We start from the raw sequence: 16,075 nt of genomic DNA on the forward strand, positions 1-16,075 counted from the left end.
CAAAGGCCACGGACTTGTGAAGGGCTGCATTTTGAGTGTAAGCTGGGCTGACGTGTGGGGTGGTGGAGAAGACTGTGGACTGCCTCGTCAAGCTGCTGCTCTCTGGAGCGCTCCTCACCTGCTGTACCAGACGACACTCCTACATGCGCTGGGTTTAGATGTCGGCTCTGTAAATCCAGAATGGTGTGAATTATCCAGGATGCTGAATTCTAAGATTCACCTGCAGGCTCCCCGAGTGTGAGGAAGAAAGAAAACCTCTCCCTTTCCTCACACTCAGACAAAGAAACGGTGAATGTTTTTGAACGTCTTTGACAGTTTCCACTTGGAATTCTGTTTCTGTTGTATTTGGCTGTCACTGTTATTCCAGTGCCACCAACTCCAGAAGACTATTTTTTAATATGTTGTACATAATTCTACTTCACCTTGAAGTATTAAACAACAGCTAAAGTCTACTGACCCTGAAGGGTGCTTTAAAAAAAAATAAAAAAATAAAATATATATATATATATATACACACACACACACACACACACACACACACATACACGCCCGCGTGCCGAAGGGCGACGGACAGGACGCACAGGCTCCAGCGATGTGGACAAACATTTATTAAAACATAAAGACAACGGCAGTCACGTGCATTACAAACGTGAACATGAACATGAACACTACACGGTTAACATTAAACACGATAAACACAGATACATTTAACAATGACGAGAAGAACATTTAACTTTAACATTAACACTAACACTAACACGCTACTGCAACAATGACCAACAACACTGCACACGATGACTAACACAGGTGTGTGCAGGTGTGGTTACGAACAAGATCCTCCCACTGCACGTGGCGGACCAAACCACATGACTCGTGGAGGCGAGCGTTACGTGACACATATATAAAAAGATCTTGTTCCGTTGTATCTATACTGAACATTCAGGCCGTTAATGAAGTGTCTAAACATAGGAAAGTCTGGCAAGTAATGCGGGAAGTCAGATAGGAACTGGGGCCGTGTTGATCTCACCCTGCCGTGTACACGTAGCCCAGGCGTAACGGTTTTCTCATTTGTGGTCTATGACATTTTGATATGATAGACCCAAGACATTATCCATCCTATCATTATCTATTGTGTGACTCTACATATTATCCCTCACATTTAGCCTGCAGGAGTGTTTTGCTTTTCTCTTTGTAAAACGTTTAATTGAATGAATACAGAGTAAAGATTGTGGTTCATCCCGCTGCGATCTGTGACCTTTGCCAGGAGACTCTCTGTCTTCCTCATTCCTTGGTTCCTCCATTTATCTCTCCGCACCTGTGCGTGTTTATCCTGGGCTTGCGCTTAGTGCACGGATTCACTGTATTCTACTTCCAATGTTACCTTCTTGCTTTCTTGACTACAGAATATGATGGAAGCCAGTTTCATGGAGACATTATGTAGTTGCTTGTTAACTAGCTGGAATTGGCTGGATTTCAGCATGAAGGCATGTGTTCTGTCTATAATGTTATCTGAGCTTCATTTAAGTAAAAATACGATAAAGCACGTTTAGCACTATATTCAGTATAATATGTAAATACAGCAGAAACAGAAGTATGGTTCTGTGATCTTCAGTCAAGAAGGGGTATATGATTTCCTGGTTTTCGTCTTAGTGAACCTAAGCTGAGAATGAAACTACTGTCACTGTTAAAATTGTTAATCTGAATTTATAACATTGAGGACAACAGTGATAACAGCATATCATTGTCCTCAGTGTCATATCATTGCTAATATTTATCGTTAATAGAAGTTGCCACTAAATCTAAATCATATAATTATCATATCCTTTGAAAATAGGTTCAGCTGCACATCGCGATGTAAGGTGGTATCGCCCATCCCCATGTCGCCCTTACAGACCCTCCACGTATTGTGTCTTTCCGAGAAGCTTTAGGCCTGCGGGACCAAGCAGTGAGACATGAGACGAGGGCCACTCGTGAAAATTCTTTTAAGATCTACATCCGTCTGCAATGCGACCATATATTTGTGCCGTGTGTGGACGAGGGAGCCCCTCACAGAGGAGTGAGGGTCCGCTCTCGTTGCGGGCTGGCTGGACCAGAGCTGGGCAAGCCTCTGTTTACTGCCGATTGTTTTTGCCAGTCACTTGGAAAAGGAAGAACTGAGAGGAATTGTGCTGTCTGTCTCTCTTCCTTCTATCATCATTCTGTTCGTGGTGTTAAGAAATCAAAGATTTATGAAAGTGCGAGCGGGTGTGTGTGAATACAGCTCTGTAGATCTGTAGACTGGTCAACAGCCAGACCATGGAGAATGGATGTGGGGGAGGGGGGGGGCAGTTGCCAGTAGTGACAGATTGATGGGGGGGTTTTTTCTCTACTGACAAATGAGCATGAGACTTTTATAGCTTCTGAATTTGATGGGAAGAGTGTGGGCACACTCAACCCTGGGAGACTGGTGAGGTTCAAGGCCTTAACCCTCCCTGCCTCTCTCTCTGTCTGCTCTGTCTCTGTGTGTTCTCTCTCCTCCTCTCTCTCTCTCTCTCTCTCTCTAGCTCTCTATCTCTCTTTCTTAATTACCGTTGCTGCCGTCATTCTCTGGTGTTGTTCCACCAGGGCTGGGGGTAGACTGCAGGCTGCTGGCCCGTCTTCTCCGCTCCCTGGCACGTCTCTCTGGACCAGCCTCCACGGGCTTTTCGCTACTATTCATTCCTTTGAGCTGTGACTTATAGTTACTTGTGCGCAGCGGCATGGGGCTGATTTCAGAGATGTAACCTCCTTGTGTGTGGTTAGGACGTGTGAGTGGCAAAACAAAGCACACGGGCGACATCTTAGGTAGAAAAGGAAATTGGCTGTTGGGTATGGTGCTTGCTTTTTATTTTATTTTAGTGTTTGTGTCTGTGCAATTAGGAGAAAATCTGTTTGTATGTGTGAGTGTGTGAGTGTGTGTGTGTCAGATGACAGCAGGACCAGTAGGAGGGACAGAGCTTAGTTATGAATGCTGTGGATGAGATTGCCATGACAGCTGCTGCCTACAGGTGGTGAGGATGGAGGGAGAGAGTGAGTGAGAGAGAGAGAGAGAGCATGCAAATGAAGGAATGAGAGAGAGAGCACAAGTAAAGGAGTGAGGGAGAGAGAGAGAGAGAGCACAAACGGAGGTGGGAAAGCGCGAAGGCAAACGAAGGAGTGAGAGAACAACAGAGTGCAAATAAAGGAGGGAGAGAGAGAGCGAGAGAGCCCAAATGAAGGAGGGAAAGAGCATATGAAGGAGGACAAGGGTGATCCAATGAGCTATGGAGAGAGAGAGAGAGAGAGAGAGAGAGAGAGCTCCTTTCTCACTCTCCCTCCTTCATTTTCTCTATCATGGCAGATGTCATTGTTCGTTTTTTTTATTTGTGATACTGCACATAGTGAATGGATTAATTCATAGGTGCCATTTATAAATTTATGTTAATCTGTTGTGTGTGTGTGGGGGGGGGGGGGGGTGTGTGGGTGTGTGTATACATGCATGTGCCTGTGTGCTCATGCCTGTTTGCCTCTCAAAACAAATCTTAAGTCTCCCTTTAAACGCTGCATCATCTGTACACTCCCTCGTGTGTTTGTTTGTGTGTGTGTGTGTGTGTGTGTGTATGAGTGTTGCTTCATCTGTACAATCCCTCATGTGCTCATTACTAATGGAGTACAAATCAGCACCATTTATGAATTATTTCATCCAAGCAGAAACATATTTCACAAATGCAGAAATTAAACAGAATGCAAAGTGCTGTAGTAGTCATGAAATACACACATCAGCTGCCACTCTGTGCACTGGCTGGCTGGAAGTTGGTGGTGGTATTTGAAGGTGTGTGTGTGCGTGTGTGTGCGTGCGTGCACGCGGGTGAGTGTGTGCACGTGAGTGAGTGCGTGCTTGCATTGGGGGAGACAGAGAACATGTCCGCTGATATATGGCAAAAAAAAACATTCGAGTGAAAAGTGACAGATTGTGATGTCACAAGTCCCCAGACAGCACAGCCTCCGTTACTGGTGTTCTCAGAGTCATGTGGCAGATCCTGAAGTGCACTGAGCTTGGCTTTTACGTCACCTTGTGTCAGCACCTCCATTCTTACTCAACTCTCCTCCAAGCTGGCGGGTATCTTTATAGCACTCGAGCTGTTTTTTCATCAAATACAGGCTGTCCCAATCTCCCTTTCCACTACACACACACACACACACACACACACACACGCACACACACACACGCACACACACACATATATACACACCTGATTGGATGAGATGGGGAATATAATCATTACTGTGAAATGATTGTAATCAGTGAGATGGGAACAATAGGGGCGGCAGGCCGATTCCCGCCGTCGCTGTAATCAAGTGCTAATTGCTGGTGCCGTATGCTGTAATGGGAATGAGAGGCGAAGGGGCCAAACTTGCTGCCACTGTCATGCCTCTGTCATCTCTGTGCCTTCCCATATCTCTGTCATCTCTGTGCCTTCCCATATCTCTGTCATCTCTGTGCCTTCCCATATCTCTGTCATCTCTGTGCCTTCCCATATCTCTGTGATCTCTGTGCTTTCCCATATCGCTGTCATCTCTGTGCCTTCCCATATCTCTGTGATCTCTGTGCCTTCCCATATCTCTGTGATCTCTGTGCCTTCCCATATCTCTGTCATCTCTGTGCCTTCCCATATCTCTGTCATCTCTGTGCCTTCCCATATCTCTGTCATCTCTGTGCTTTCCCATATCTCTGTCATCTCTGTGCCTTCCCATATCTCTGTCATCTCTGTGCCTTCCCATATCTCTGTCATCTCTGTGCTGTCTCAGGCTGCTACCACTTTCCTGCCACTTCCTGAAGAGGTTAAAGATGCCATATAACGGAAAACTGCATTTACCTTGGCAGAGTTGAGCAAGCAGAGTTCAGTACATGGAACTGACATACCTTCCTGCTGTCACCTGCTTCAAATGCAAATGCAGCATAGATAAAACAGGAAGGTACAACGAGCAAGTTCCTAAATCCTAGATAAAAGCATAGACCGTATATAGTCTATGTGCAAGAGTCTTGACTCATTAATATTTACAAACCTAAAATTTCCAAACACCAGCCCACGTTCTAGCCTGGGCAATATTACTATGTACCAGCACAGCTGAAACCTCAGCGGCTGTGCAGGTGTTGCAAAGAACAAAACGGCACAACAACAGGGGCAAATGGCAGACCGTGTACAGAAATGTACCATTCCAGGCTGCAAAGGGGATGTTGGCTCTTCTCATACCCTTCCCCAAAGAATTCAACTGTATGGCTGGTGTTCATATTTAACAGGGTCCTGGACCACTTGAGCCGAAAGTTGTTTGCTCTGCACATTTCGGTCCAGACGGATGCTCAAACCTTAGACAATATAGAGCAGGCTCAGCGTGTGACACTAAAGACACACAGTCTGTAAGTAGCTAGCTAGCCACGCTATATGATTCTGGCCAGTTTTTGTCAGTTGAAGCCGGACCATCTTAAATCGAAAGTTTCATAGTGAGCTAACAACTTTAGCTAATGTGCTTTGAGCTGTTGTGATCGAAAGCAATTAGCACAGATATTCTTAGCTACCAGCAAACTCCAATTAACCATCACCAATCAAATGTTGTGGCATTTTAAACCCTTTTGGAATATATAAACGGTAGGTAAAACGGTAAGTCTTAAATTGTAATAACGTCTAGTTTGACAGCTTTACGTCCAAACCTACAGGATACAGTTACTGTAGAGCATGAAAACCCATAGCACAGAAAGACTAAGTGTTTTTTTAAATGATTGCTTGTTAGTATATGATAATAAGGTATCATAATGTCTGGCATTGCTTACTGATGTCTATTTACAAACCAATGCAAATGAAGAGGGAGGCTATTTGCATTTTGCTATGCAGCCTTGTTCATGTTTCTCAAATGACTGTCATTCTCTCTCTCTCTCTCTCTCTTTCTCTCTCTCTGTCTTTCTCACTCGCTCTTTCTGTGTCTTTCTCACTCACTCGTTTTCTTTCTTGTGCCCTGGCTGTTTGTTTCTCGCTTGTTTTCACTCTTATTCTCACTCTCGGTTCCTGGCTCTTGTTCTCTCTCTTTCTCTCTCTCTCTCTCTCTCTCTCTCTCTCTCTCTCGCTCTCTCCATCTCTCACTTTTTTCACCTTGTCTTGTTCTCTCTTTTCCTTTTGCTCATTAAAGATGCAAAATCTATGTTGCGCCTTGACATGGTTAATTTGAGAGAGCACAGGGGTGCAGAGTTAACTCAGTTAGCTTTCAACTTTCAGATACAATATGCAGTATACAGAATACAGTACACAGTATACAGAATACCTGTGTGTCCTCCAAGGTTGCATTGCCTTGGGCAGTTCTCTCTCTCTCTGTCTCTCTCTCTCTCTCTCTCTCTCTCTCTCTCTCTCTCTCTCTCTCTCTCTCTCTGTCTCTCTCTCTCTCTCTCTCTCTCTCTCATTTACTTTCTCTGTGCCATTCCCTTCACACCAGCCTTTAAAGTCCTCACTAGTTTTCGTTCAGACTCATTTTGATCGATGCTTTCATATTTTTTTTCCATTACTTGCTTTAGCTCAACCTCACTTCTCAGCCAGTAAAGCACACCGCCTCCCTATTTATCTGCCCTTAAATGTGAGCAGTGTGTGTGCACGGCTGCGGTGGAAAGGGGGCGGGGCACGGTTTGCAGAGGTAAATGGGCTTCTTTGTATGGAGGAGCAGGAGTGGTAAGCTTGGACTTCATTCACTGGTTTTGGAGTCTGCCAGTGTGTCCTGTCCCCTAACAAGCCGCACATTCATGCGCAGGCGATCCACAGCTCTGCGTCAGTGTGTGTCTTTGTGTGCGCCTCAGAGCTGTGTTCACTATGCCTCATTCACTAGGCCACCCAATCCTCTTTTTGTGTGTGTTTGGCTGATATGTTTGTATGCGTGCACACGTGTGCACATGTGCACACGTGTGTGTTTGCATGTTTGTTTTTGCGCAGGTCCCCTTGCAGCGCATGTGCAAAGTTTTGTGTGTGTGTGTGTGTGTGTGTGTGCGCGTGCGTGCGTGCGTGCGCTTCTGTATGTGTTCACATGCATGCGTACAAACACCTGTCTGTGCACGTTTGTGAACGTGTCTTACCTTCAACCATTTAGACGCTGAGCTTTATTAACTGTGATGGAAACGTTTTTCTTTCACTGGCCGGGTTGCCTAGGTAACAGACTTCCACTTGGGCCTGAGTCCGTGGAGCTAGAGATGTCTGAGGTCCCCGTGTGTCTGTCATAGAAAAGAGAGAGAGACCGAGGGGATGACGGAGGAAACAAGAGGACGAGGCCTGCAGCAGATGAGCGGAGCCGTGGGGGTTTCAGCATGGCACAGTGGCACACTTCCCCCTGACGCCCCCAACACCCCCCCCCCCCCCCCCCCCCCCGCTCCTTGAGCTCCTGCCAATGTAATTACATGCCAGGGTTGGGCCACGCCCCCCAGCCACACTCGTTGTGCACCTGTTACCGGGCCTCTCCTTCCTTCTGAGCGCGGCCCTCGCCGGTGCCGCCACTTATCGGGGCCAGCCATATTGGCCACAAGCGCCTAATTATTCCCTCTTCCAGCTGTGTGCCTTGATTTGCTTACCCTCGTTCATTACGGTGTTCCATTACATTAATCTGCTTTTGCACAAGGCCGCAGTGCAAGCCCCGGGGGCGCCCCCACCTCCTTTTACGGGCGCTTTCACGCCCACGCCGCACGTTATTAGGACACGGTTTTATTTGAAACACCTCGCCGGTGTTACAGTCGGAGACCGTGCACGTCCTTCGGCGCTTCGTATGTAGTGAGATCCGAACCAGACAGCCGCTGTTGCTGGGGTCATTTTGGGTGCCAGCTGGGGTCATTTTGGGTGCCAACTTGGCTCAAAATGACAGTTGACATTGTAAAAAAAAAAACAAGTCAAGCCATGTTGAAAATGGCCCTGCACCAAAATAACGTCTGGTTAGCGGTAGTTACAGCCAGTGAACAAGGCAGGAGGTTAATACAGTAGAAAACCTTTCATAGAACCCACATCACGACCTCTAAATTACACCGTATTTAGCCACAGTGACACCTGCACACATTGCCGAGCGCCACTTCCTGGCTTTGTCCTGATACCCATAAGCTCTGGCTGGAGGTCATGGAGGGATCTGAGCTTCTATCCACACTGTGTTCTGCGTAATAAAATCTCCTCGTTACTAGTAACCAGACACCCTAAGCCCTTTACATTCATATCTCACACCACTGAGATATACTGCTGAGCTGGAAGGACAGAAGTTAAATCTCAGTAAAGCACTGGGGGCTCAGCCTGCTTACAGATCACTGCAACCTGGAAACACTCGCAGCAAATTTAAAAGATAACATTCACTCATGCCACCCTTATCTCACCATCCTAAAGTATACCGAAGGCTAATTAGTTTCCCACAATTTTTGTGAAAATGTTAAAATGCCATGAAGCTTTACAAGAAAGGGTCATTCGATCACGTATTGTTTATTTTGTCTGTAGTACTACAATGAATGATTTGTAAACAATAAATAAATAAATATAAAATTTAGATTAAAAGTTAATGTCCCTGAAAGTGGGGGGGAGGGGCTGTCCAAGGGATTCTGGAGTTTAAAACATCTCCAACATGAAGAGGAGCGCTGACAAATTTTGCAGGCCAATAGATGGGCTTCAGTCTTTATTATTTATTGTTATTTATTATCATAAAAGGAATCTTATTTTTCTATATTATTATTATTATTATCATCAAATTATCATATATTATTATCATCATATCATTATTATCATCATATTATTATTATAGCACTGGTTTGGTCATTTATGGACAACGATTTGCTAACAAAGTATTTTAGGTGAGATGAAGAGAGAGAGCGATACAGGCACACAGAATGGGAGAGGAGGCGGCAGAGCATTTCAGTGATGTGTTTGCGTGTTGGGGGTATACGGAGGAGGCCGTAATCCTGGCCCACTGCCTCTGACCCAGATTAGAGGACATTAAATAGCTTTTGAGAGCTCCCTGCTTTTGCCCTTGGGTCTCTGTTAGCCAGGACTGCTCAGGGGTGGGTGGCGCCGCTGGACGGCAGACGCCTGGCTGCATGGGCGGAGCTTCTGGGGGCCTGCAGCGTGAGAGCCCAGCGCCAGGTCTGAGCACAGCTGCACTGGGCCACACAGAGCCGTTCCCAGGAAGCCAAGCAAGGAGCCTCAGCACGGATACCCGGAGCTCCAAGCTACTGTGTCTACTACGTCTGCTGCCTATACAAAGCCAGCACTTGAGTGTGTGACTTTTAATCTCCTTCTCATCTTCCCCTCACATCCACCTCTTTAATCTCTGCTTTAAATGACCTTTCCGTCTTAACCTGCCAGCTCCACGTTCCAACTCCAGCCCCCTGCGGGAAACCCTTATCAGCTAATGAGAGTAAATAAACGTCACAGGCTCACGTACCGAAGGCTAGGCTGGAACTGGCCCGCGAAGCGCCCCTGCTTCGTCGAGTCTGGGCAAATGGCCTCTTCTGATACCACATCTTTGCTCTTTCTGAGCCGTGAACCATAATTAGTCCGCACTGCGTTCTACGGCGTGTCCTTCCCGAGCCGAGCTCCTTAGCGCCTGCCACAGATGGAGCCGAGCTCGTTAAAGCCGCAGGCCATTGTGCGAGCGCTTTGGGCTCTCGGCGGTGGAGAGGTCAGGTTCGGGGGAGCGGCAGTGGTTTTGTTTTAGCCTGCTGCCTTTCTTCATTAGCAGAAGCCAGAAGGTAAAATTAATTAGTGAAGCCAATGGGGAGGAACTTTTTTTTTTCCCAACCTGAGCCTGAACTTTTACGCCTCTGCATACGGCGCACTTTGCCGGGCCTCTTCGGGAAGCGCGTGCGAAGCCGGCCCTGGCGGATGGCCATTTCCTGTTTTGCCAGAGATGCCCCAATGTGTGACGCGTTGGGCTGATAGGCTGCTAACTCGGCCCCTCGTCCTGCACTCTTTCTGCGCATCCTAATGTCCTCTGCTAGCTCTGGCTGCTCTGTATGCCCATGCCCGTAGCCTTGGGTTCATAGGACGGTCACCAGAATCTGCCTGGCTCATTTTGCTGGGTGCAGTTTGCCGGCGGTACTGCTCAGCTCCAGCCCTGGCTTGTTCGGTTTTCTCGACGGAGTCCGTATTTAAATGCATCCGCACTGCTTCATAGAATGTACAATTTCAATACTCATCCTATCGAGTAATATTTAGCATGTCATGCAAACGTGCTGTCTAGACTAAAATGCATCCTGCGCGATTTTCATACAGAAAATAGAAACGTCTCAATTATTTACAGCACACACTGTGGTGTCTACTCTGAAAACTTAGAGTTCATTGCAAGAAGTGCATTACATACCATCTGCAAAGCAGATGTTTGTCGGGGGGGTTTGTGAATCCGCATTCGTGACAATGCACGCTAATATGAATGGTAGGTTCATAAACACAAAACACTGCTTTATGCATCAGAACCTCTGGCTAATTTTGAGAAGCAGACCTTACTCGAAAGCTGTTGTGTTTTGGTGGTACGTTTTCGTCCTGCTTTAAGTGTTATTGAGCAACCGCAAACCCACGCGCCAAGGCAGCCGAGGCACGGAGGGACAAGGCACTCCAAGTCGGCGCAGACACACTCCCGTTCCCTCACTCTTCAGGGGTGAGAATGTCGATTGGCTTCCATTAACCTACTGACTGAGTCTTAATTATTTCATTAAGCCTGTAACAGCTGATTGCTGTGAGCGGCTCAGGTCTTTCACCCCCCCCCCCCCCGCCCCATCTCTCTAGTTATCCCTTTCTGCCTTCTCTCTGTCTCTCTCTCTCTCTCTCTCTCTCTCTCTCTCTCTCTCTCTCATTCCTCTCACCTTATATTGGCCATCAATATTCCCAAACACGAGTGTACCATACGAGGGTCCCTTCTAGGCTTTACAGTGCTGCACTAGCTGAATGTCAAACGATGCTTCCGGATCTGGGAGCGAATAGTCAGACGCTCGTCCTCGTATTCCACTTCACAGCCTGAGTTTGTAAACAAACAGCTTATGAGATTGTGTCGCAACGCGGAAAGCTTAAGACTTTTTGTTTTTGTCACACTTCGCTCACTAACTGGCAACGTCTACGAGCAATTATCAAACCAGCGCAGATGACGGAGTGAACGCCAGTAAGATCAGGAGGCGGGGGGGAGGCATGTTCGTTCGCCCGCATCTCTCGCGCGCCACGGCCAGCCGCACTCGACGGCCTCTTATGTTGGAGGTTCGAGTGCGTGTGAGGAGCGTGATAGCTGCTGACCCTGCTGGCTCCAGCACAGACGCAGATACAGCCTCCTTCGTCCTCGGGCATTTTTGAACGCAGTGCGCTGAGAGAGATGGAGAGAGCGAGAGCATGCATCCATCTGCCCAGCCTGCTACTTCCCCTCTGCTCGTGTGTACTGGAGAGTGGAGGTTGATGTGGAAGCAGCAGAGGATGGCTTCCTCCACCTTCTGCTCTTATTTACACCCGACTGCTGCAGCTCCCGCTCCGACTCCAGCTCCGACTCCAGCTCCAGCTCCAGATCCAGCTCCCTTGGCCAGCCAGCCCAGCTCAGGGAGTGCCATTACAGGGTCTTGTATTAAAGCTGCACTAGCAGCAGAGAGGCTCACTCTGAAGGGCAGTGAATGTCATAGTGAGCTCAAGACTGCATGTGTATATCTGAATATAAGACAGCATAGAGTTTCTACAGTTTACAGCCTCAGGAGATGGAAAAGGTGCTTTATAATGATTATACTGTATTGCTATGTACTGCGATTGCAGATTAGTTTGTTTGATGCATTTGATTCATTTGTTTGATGCATTATTGTGATTATTCGTTTGATTAAATGTTCGATATACCCACAGAACAATAATCTGGAATGAGATTGAATAGGATGACGCCACACATAAATATTGACTTGATTCAGGGCTTGTTTGCATATTGCAAAGGCCATCATTGAATAGTGAATAGTGACCAGGCAACCCTAGTAGATTGCCAAACATTGTGCTGGAGGAAGTGTTGTTGATTTAAAGGTATTTGTTGACGTAAAGATATTTAAATATGTAAATCTGTAAAGGGCAGTGGTTAAGGTTGCTGGTTCAAGCCCCACTGCCGCCGGGTTGCCACTGTTCGGCACCGGAGCAAGACCCTCAATCGCTCAAGTTGTACTCAGTCATAATTGTAAATTGCTTTGGATAAAAGTGTAAATTTAGCACAATTTTGCAGATGGCATTACTTCTTAATCCCATACGGTAAAGAGTAGTTGGGACTCACTTAGACGTTAACCGGAGCCTGGCCTTGTTCTCTGCAATAGGGTGTTGACCGAGGTAGAGGGTGATCCACGCGACGTCAGCTGTGCTGCGTTGGGTGCACATCTCCAGCAGAGCAGGTCTCCTTATGCTTTTCTCTCAGTGTCTCCGCTTACACATTTCTCCTCAGTATTGTGTGTGTGTGTGTGTGTGTGTGTGTGAGAAAGAGAGAGAGAGCATGCATTTGTGAGTGTGTGCGCGGTGTGGGGGGCGGGGTATATGTGTCAGTGGAGTGTTTGGGGAGGGTGGTAAAAATAACCCTCAAATGTTTCTCCTCATAACTGTTTATTAATCTGAGAATGTAACCCATGGATTCCGATAACAGTTGTATACCAAGGCTGTGCACACAAAATAACATGAATAAACTTGAGTTTGATAAAGGCGCTATATAAATACAACTAATAATAATAATAATAAATATTAATATGCTTTATGTTCTTTAACTTTATGTTCTTTAGCTTTATGTTGAAGGTTATTTTTAACCCCCCCCCCAACACTCCACTGACACACATACCCCCCACCGTGCACACACTCACAAATGTATGCACTCTCTCGCACACACTCACAAATGTATGCACTCTCTCTCTCTCTCTCTTACACACACACACACACACACACAAAGTTTGAGTGGCATACCTAAATATGTGTGTTAAACGTTTCAGAAATAGTAACAATGTTCAAACATCAACAAGACAAAGCCATGTTCCAGCTTCGCCTTATTTCCCTTTTTCTGCTGCGAATGCCGATGCTAGAACGTCTCCATCGGCCATCTGCTGTTAACGTATCTCTCCATGGACCACTCTGTCCCTTCCCATGTGCCAAGCCTCCACTGAGCCATCTGAGTGGTTTGTAATCGGAGCCTGTTCAGGCAAATGCCGTAATCCCTCTGGAGTGGGACAGTAGCCCATATACGTTGCCCCTCAGATGACAGAACACAGTTTCCTGCCTCCTGCCTTTTAATTACGTCCTCTTTTTGCTTCCTGTTTTGTTTGTTTGTTTGAGCTTTGGCAGATAGAGCTGGGCAAAAGTAGAATGTGTGTTGCGTCACATGAAACGAGACATGAATAGAAAATAGAAAATTATAAATCATAACAAAATCACTACTGTACTTGATGCTGCATTATATTGTTGGCACTGAAACATCAGAACTAGAGCATCCACATGTTCCATGTGTTGGTATCCACAAGTATTCATTATTTTTTTGTCAACATCACAACCTAATCTTAGGGCCTTATGTTCTCTGTCTTTTTTAACCTTTTCTGAATGAGCCGCTCGCGTGTCATGCTTGCAGTGTTAGATGTGCTGCTCCAGTGAAAGGCTTTTTTTTGTTTTAAGTCATGGATGTGTTAATATGCTGGTTGCTGTTGAAAGCTGATGGGGCTTCTGTCGTTTCCAGATGGAGAGAGGCAAACGGAGGGAACCGACACCAGTCGTAAGAGGGACACGCGCTCCTCGGACAGCAGTCGCAAGAGTGAGGACACCAGCGACAGCCATGAGGAAGATGCAGCGGTAAATAAACAAAACGTTCAAAAAGTGCCTGAAATGGAGTGAAACTGTAGGCTATTCTTTAATGGAGCAAATCAGACCTGAGTATGGTTTGACAGTTATTCGGAATAGTAAAGGCATGTTTTATGCACACTTCTGAACCAATTTACTGAGAATTAAATCTCATCAAGTAATACTTAAATTAATCGATCATTAAATCTGCAGTTTTATTTTTCAATTAAAAATACAAATAAAAGTCATTTACAATTCATAATAAGCCTAATCACATTTACTGCTGCATTCAATTTGCTTTTCAATTTCAGTCTTCAAAATAAAGCATAGTATTTCCATCTCATAATAAAGCATAGTATTTCCATAGGCCTTTAACTGATACGGCTTGTTCGGTCCCAGCACAAACTTCACGTTAGGGGAATACATGTGTGCCATCCTTCACGTTAGGGGAATACGCGTGTGCCGTCCTTCACGTCAGGGGAACACGCGTGTGCCATCCTTCACGTTAGGGGAATACGCGTGTGCCGTCCTTCACGTTAGGGGAATACGCGTGTGCCATCCTTCACGTTAGGGGAATACGCGTGTGCTATCCTTCACGTTAGGGGAATACGCGTGTGCCGTCCTTCACGTTAGGGGAATACGCGTGTGCCATCCTTCACGTTAGGGGAATACGCGTGTGCTGTCCTTCACGTTAGGGGAATACGCGTGTGCTGTCCTACGCCTCTTCCGTTAGCTGTACCATTAACTAACACAAAACAAGGTGGCCACAGGTCTCCAGTGTAAATGGAAACTGAACAGAAGTAGGCCATCCACCAGCCTCCTCTATTATAGCCTACGCATTTTAGGTGAACAAAGCCGGTTAATGGTATGTGAAAAAAAATTATGACATGGATATAATTGCTAACAGTTGAATTTAATGCCTCTATTATTGTAAAAAGGGTTATTATGAAAATGTAAAAATAATAATTGGAATGTTTTCATTGAGTATTTTAAAATAAATGGTACTTTTAATTTTTGGTTGATTTAATGATGTAATTCTGAATAATTCAGTTATCAAAGTCTCTGATAAGACTGACTGACGTTTGTCAGTTTGATATGTAACGTGGGTACTAGTGAGCAGTGCTTGACGATGCGAAATATCCGTTAGTAGCCTTAAATGACTAATAGCCTCCTCCTCCTCCTCCTCCTCGTCCTCCTCCTCCTCGTGACCATGCCACATCTTGCGTTTCTGCGCCTCCCACTGCACCGAGGGGCCCGGAGTTTGGAAAGTCACGCACGCGACGCTCTCTGCGGTGAGAGTCGAAGCGCACTCTATTGAGCTCGTGGGCAGGGGGAGACAAAAGTATCCCTCTGCCCATGCTGTTATCCCGCTCGACGGCAGGATAAATAGGGAATAATGTGAATAATGAGCGTTCGTGTGCGCAGAAACTCATCAAAACTTAATGCTGATCTTAACTTGACCACATCTGACTTATTATCAAACTGTGGCTCAGTTTTGTTTTTTTGGGGGGGGCGATTTGTTCTTGTGGGGTTTTTTTTTTGCATGTGCCCTCTCATATTAATACTTAATATTGTCATATTACAGAAGCGTGCATGGGAAAAAGGAAAGGAGATTATAAGAGACAACGTGCGGGTGGAGAGAATGTAGACCTAATCCACAATCACCTCTGTCATGCCTGATTTGTATGGACTGAGATAACTGTAGCTTCAGTATGAACGCTGTATGATCGGTTCCGTGTGCTGCCACGTGCTCAGAATACATTGCCTTGTTTCTTTTACCTCAGTTTGAGAAGCTGATAGCCATGTGTCCTTCAGCTAGCCTAAAGGTTTGTTACAACTGCAGTTTTAAAAGAATAGTTTGAGTCTTTTGGCACAATTCAGGTAAAACTATGGTGCACTTCACATATTAAGGAGAAGATAATAGATTTCTCACGTTCTGACACAAACGCATGTGAAGTAATGCCAGTGGTACCAGGTTGCTCTCTACATACACAGACAAGTGTCTGTCTCTTGTACTCTAGTCTCCATGGTAACACTCAGAATAACCAGCATGCTTCTGGAGGCTTATCCCCACACTAGATAGAGGATGGTTTTGATGGTGTAATGGTAGACAGGTGTGTGTGGGGTGGGTGTGTGTGTGTGTGTGTGTGTGTGTGTGTGTATGTGTGAGATCAGTTTTTTTGTCACAGGAATGCACTGGCTGTCCATCTAACAGCTTCCATGTCTCTCTCATTCATTATTAACCAGGCCATTTATCACTCTCTGATCACACTGGG

The 16,075-nt window shown here is 46.0% G+C and overlaps 2 protein-coding genes across 13 annotated transcripts in view; one reads left to right on the forward strand and one right to left on the reverse strand.

Moving 5' to 3' along the window:
* The window catches only part of LOC113581321 (immunoglobulin superfamily member 22), a 43,545-nt gene extending 31,071 nt beyond the window's left edge, over nucleotides 1-12,474 (reverse strand). For 6 of the 9 annotated variants that reach the window (XM_081712845.1, XM_081712847.1, XM_081712849.1 and 3 more), the window contains exons 1-2: nucleotides 12,268-12,474; nucleotides 7,109-7,243 (exon numbers count right to left, since the gene is read on the reverse strand). The gene's annotated coding sequence lies outside the window, so the exon portion shown is untranslated. The remainder of the gene's footprint in view (nucleotides 1-7,108; nucleotides 7,244-12,267) is intronic. The other 3 variants (XM_027016387.3, XM_027016394.3, XM_081712850.1) reach the window with 1 other exon arrangement.
* b4galnt4a (beta-1,4-N-acetyl-galactosaminyl transferase 4a) overlaps nucleotides 1-16,075 on the forward strand; it is an 81,196-nt gene that overhangs the window by 11,730 nt on the left and 53,391 nt on the right. For all 4 annotated transcript variants that reach the window (XR_014123282.1, XM_081712853.1, XM_081712855.1 and 1 more), the window contains exon 2: nucleotides 13,699-13,811. Coding sequence is in view for 3 of the 4 variants with exons in the window: in XM_081712853.1 (XP_081568979.1) it covers nucleotides 13,699-13,811 (113 nt within the window). In the remaining variant the exon portion in view is untranslated. The remainder of the gene's footprint in view (nucleotides 1-13,698; nucleotides 13,812-16,075) is intronic.

The sequence above is a fragment of the Electrophorus electricus genome, chromosome 4 (assembly GCF_041902795.1).
Source record: "Electrophorus electricus isolate QZ-2024a chromosome 4, ASM4190279v1, whole genome shotgun sequence".
Classification (NCBI taxonomy): Eukaryota; Metazoa; Chordata; class Actinopteri; order Gymnotiformes; family Gymnotidae; genus Electrophorus; species Electrophorus electricus.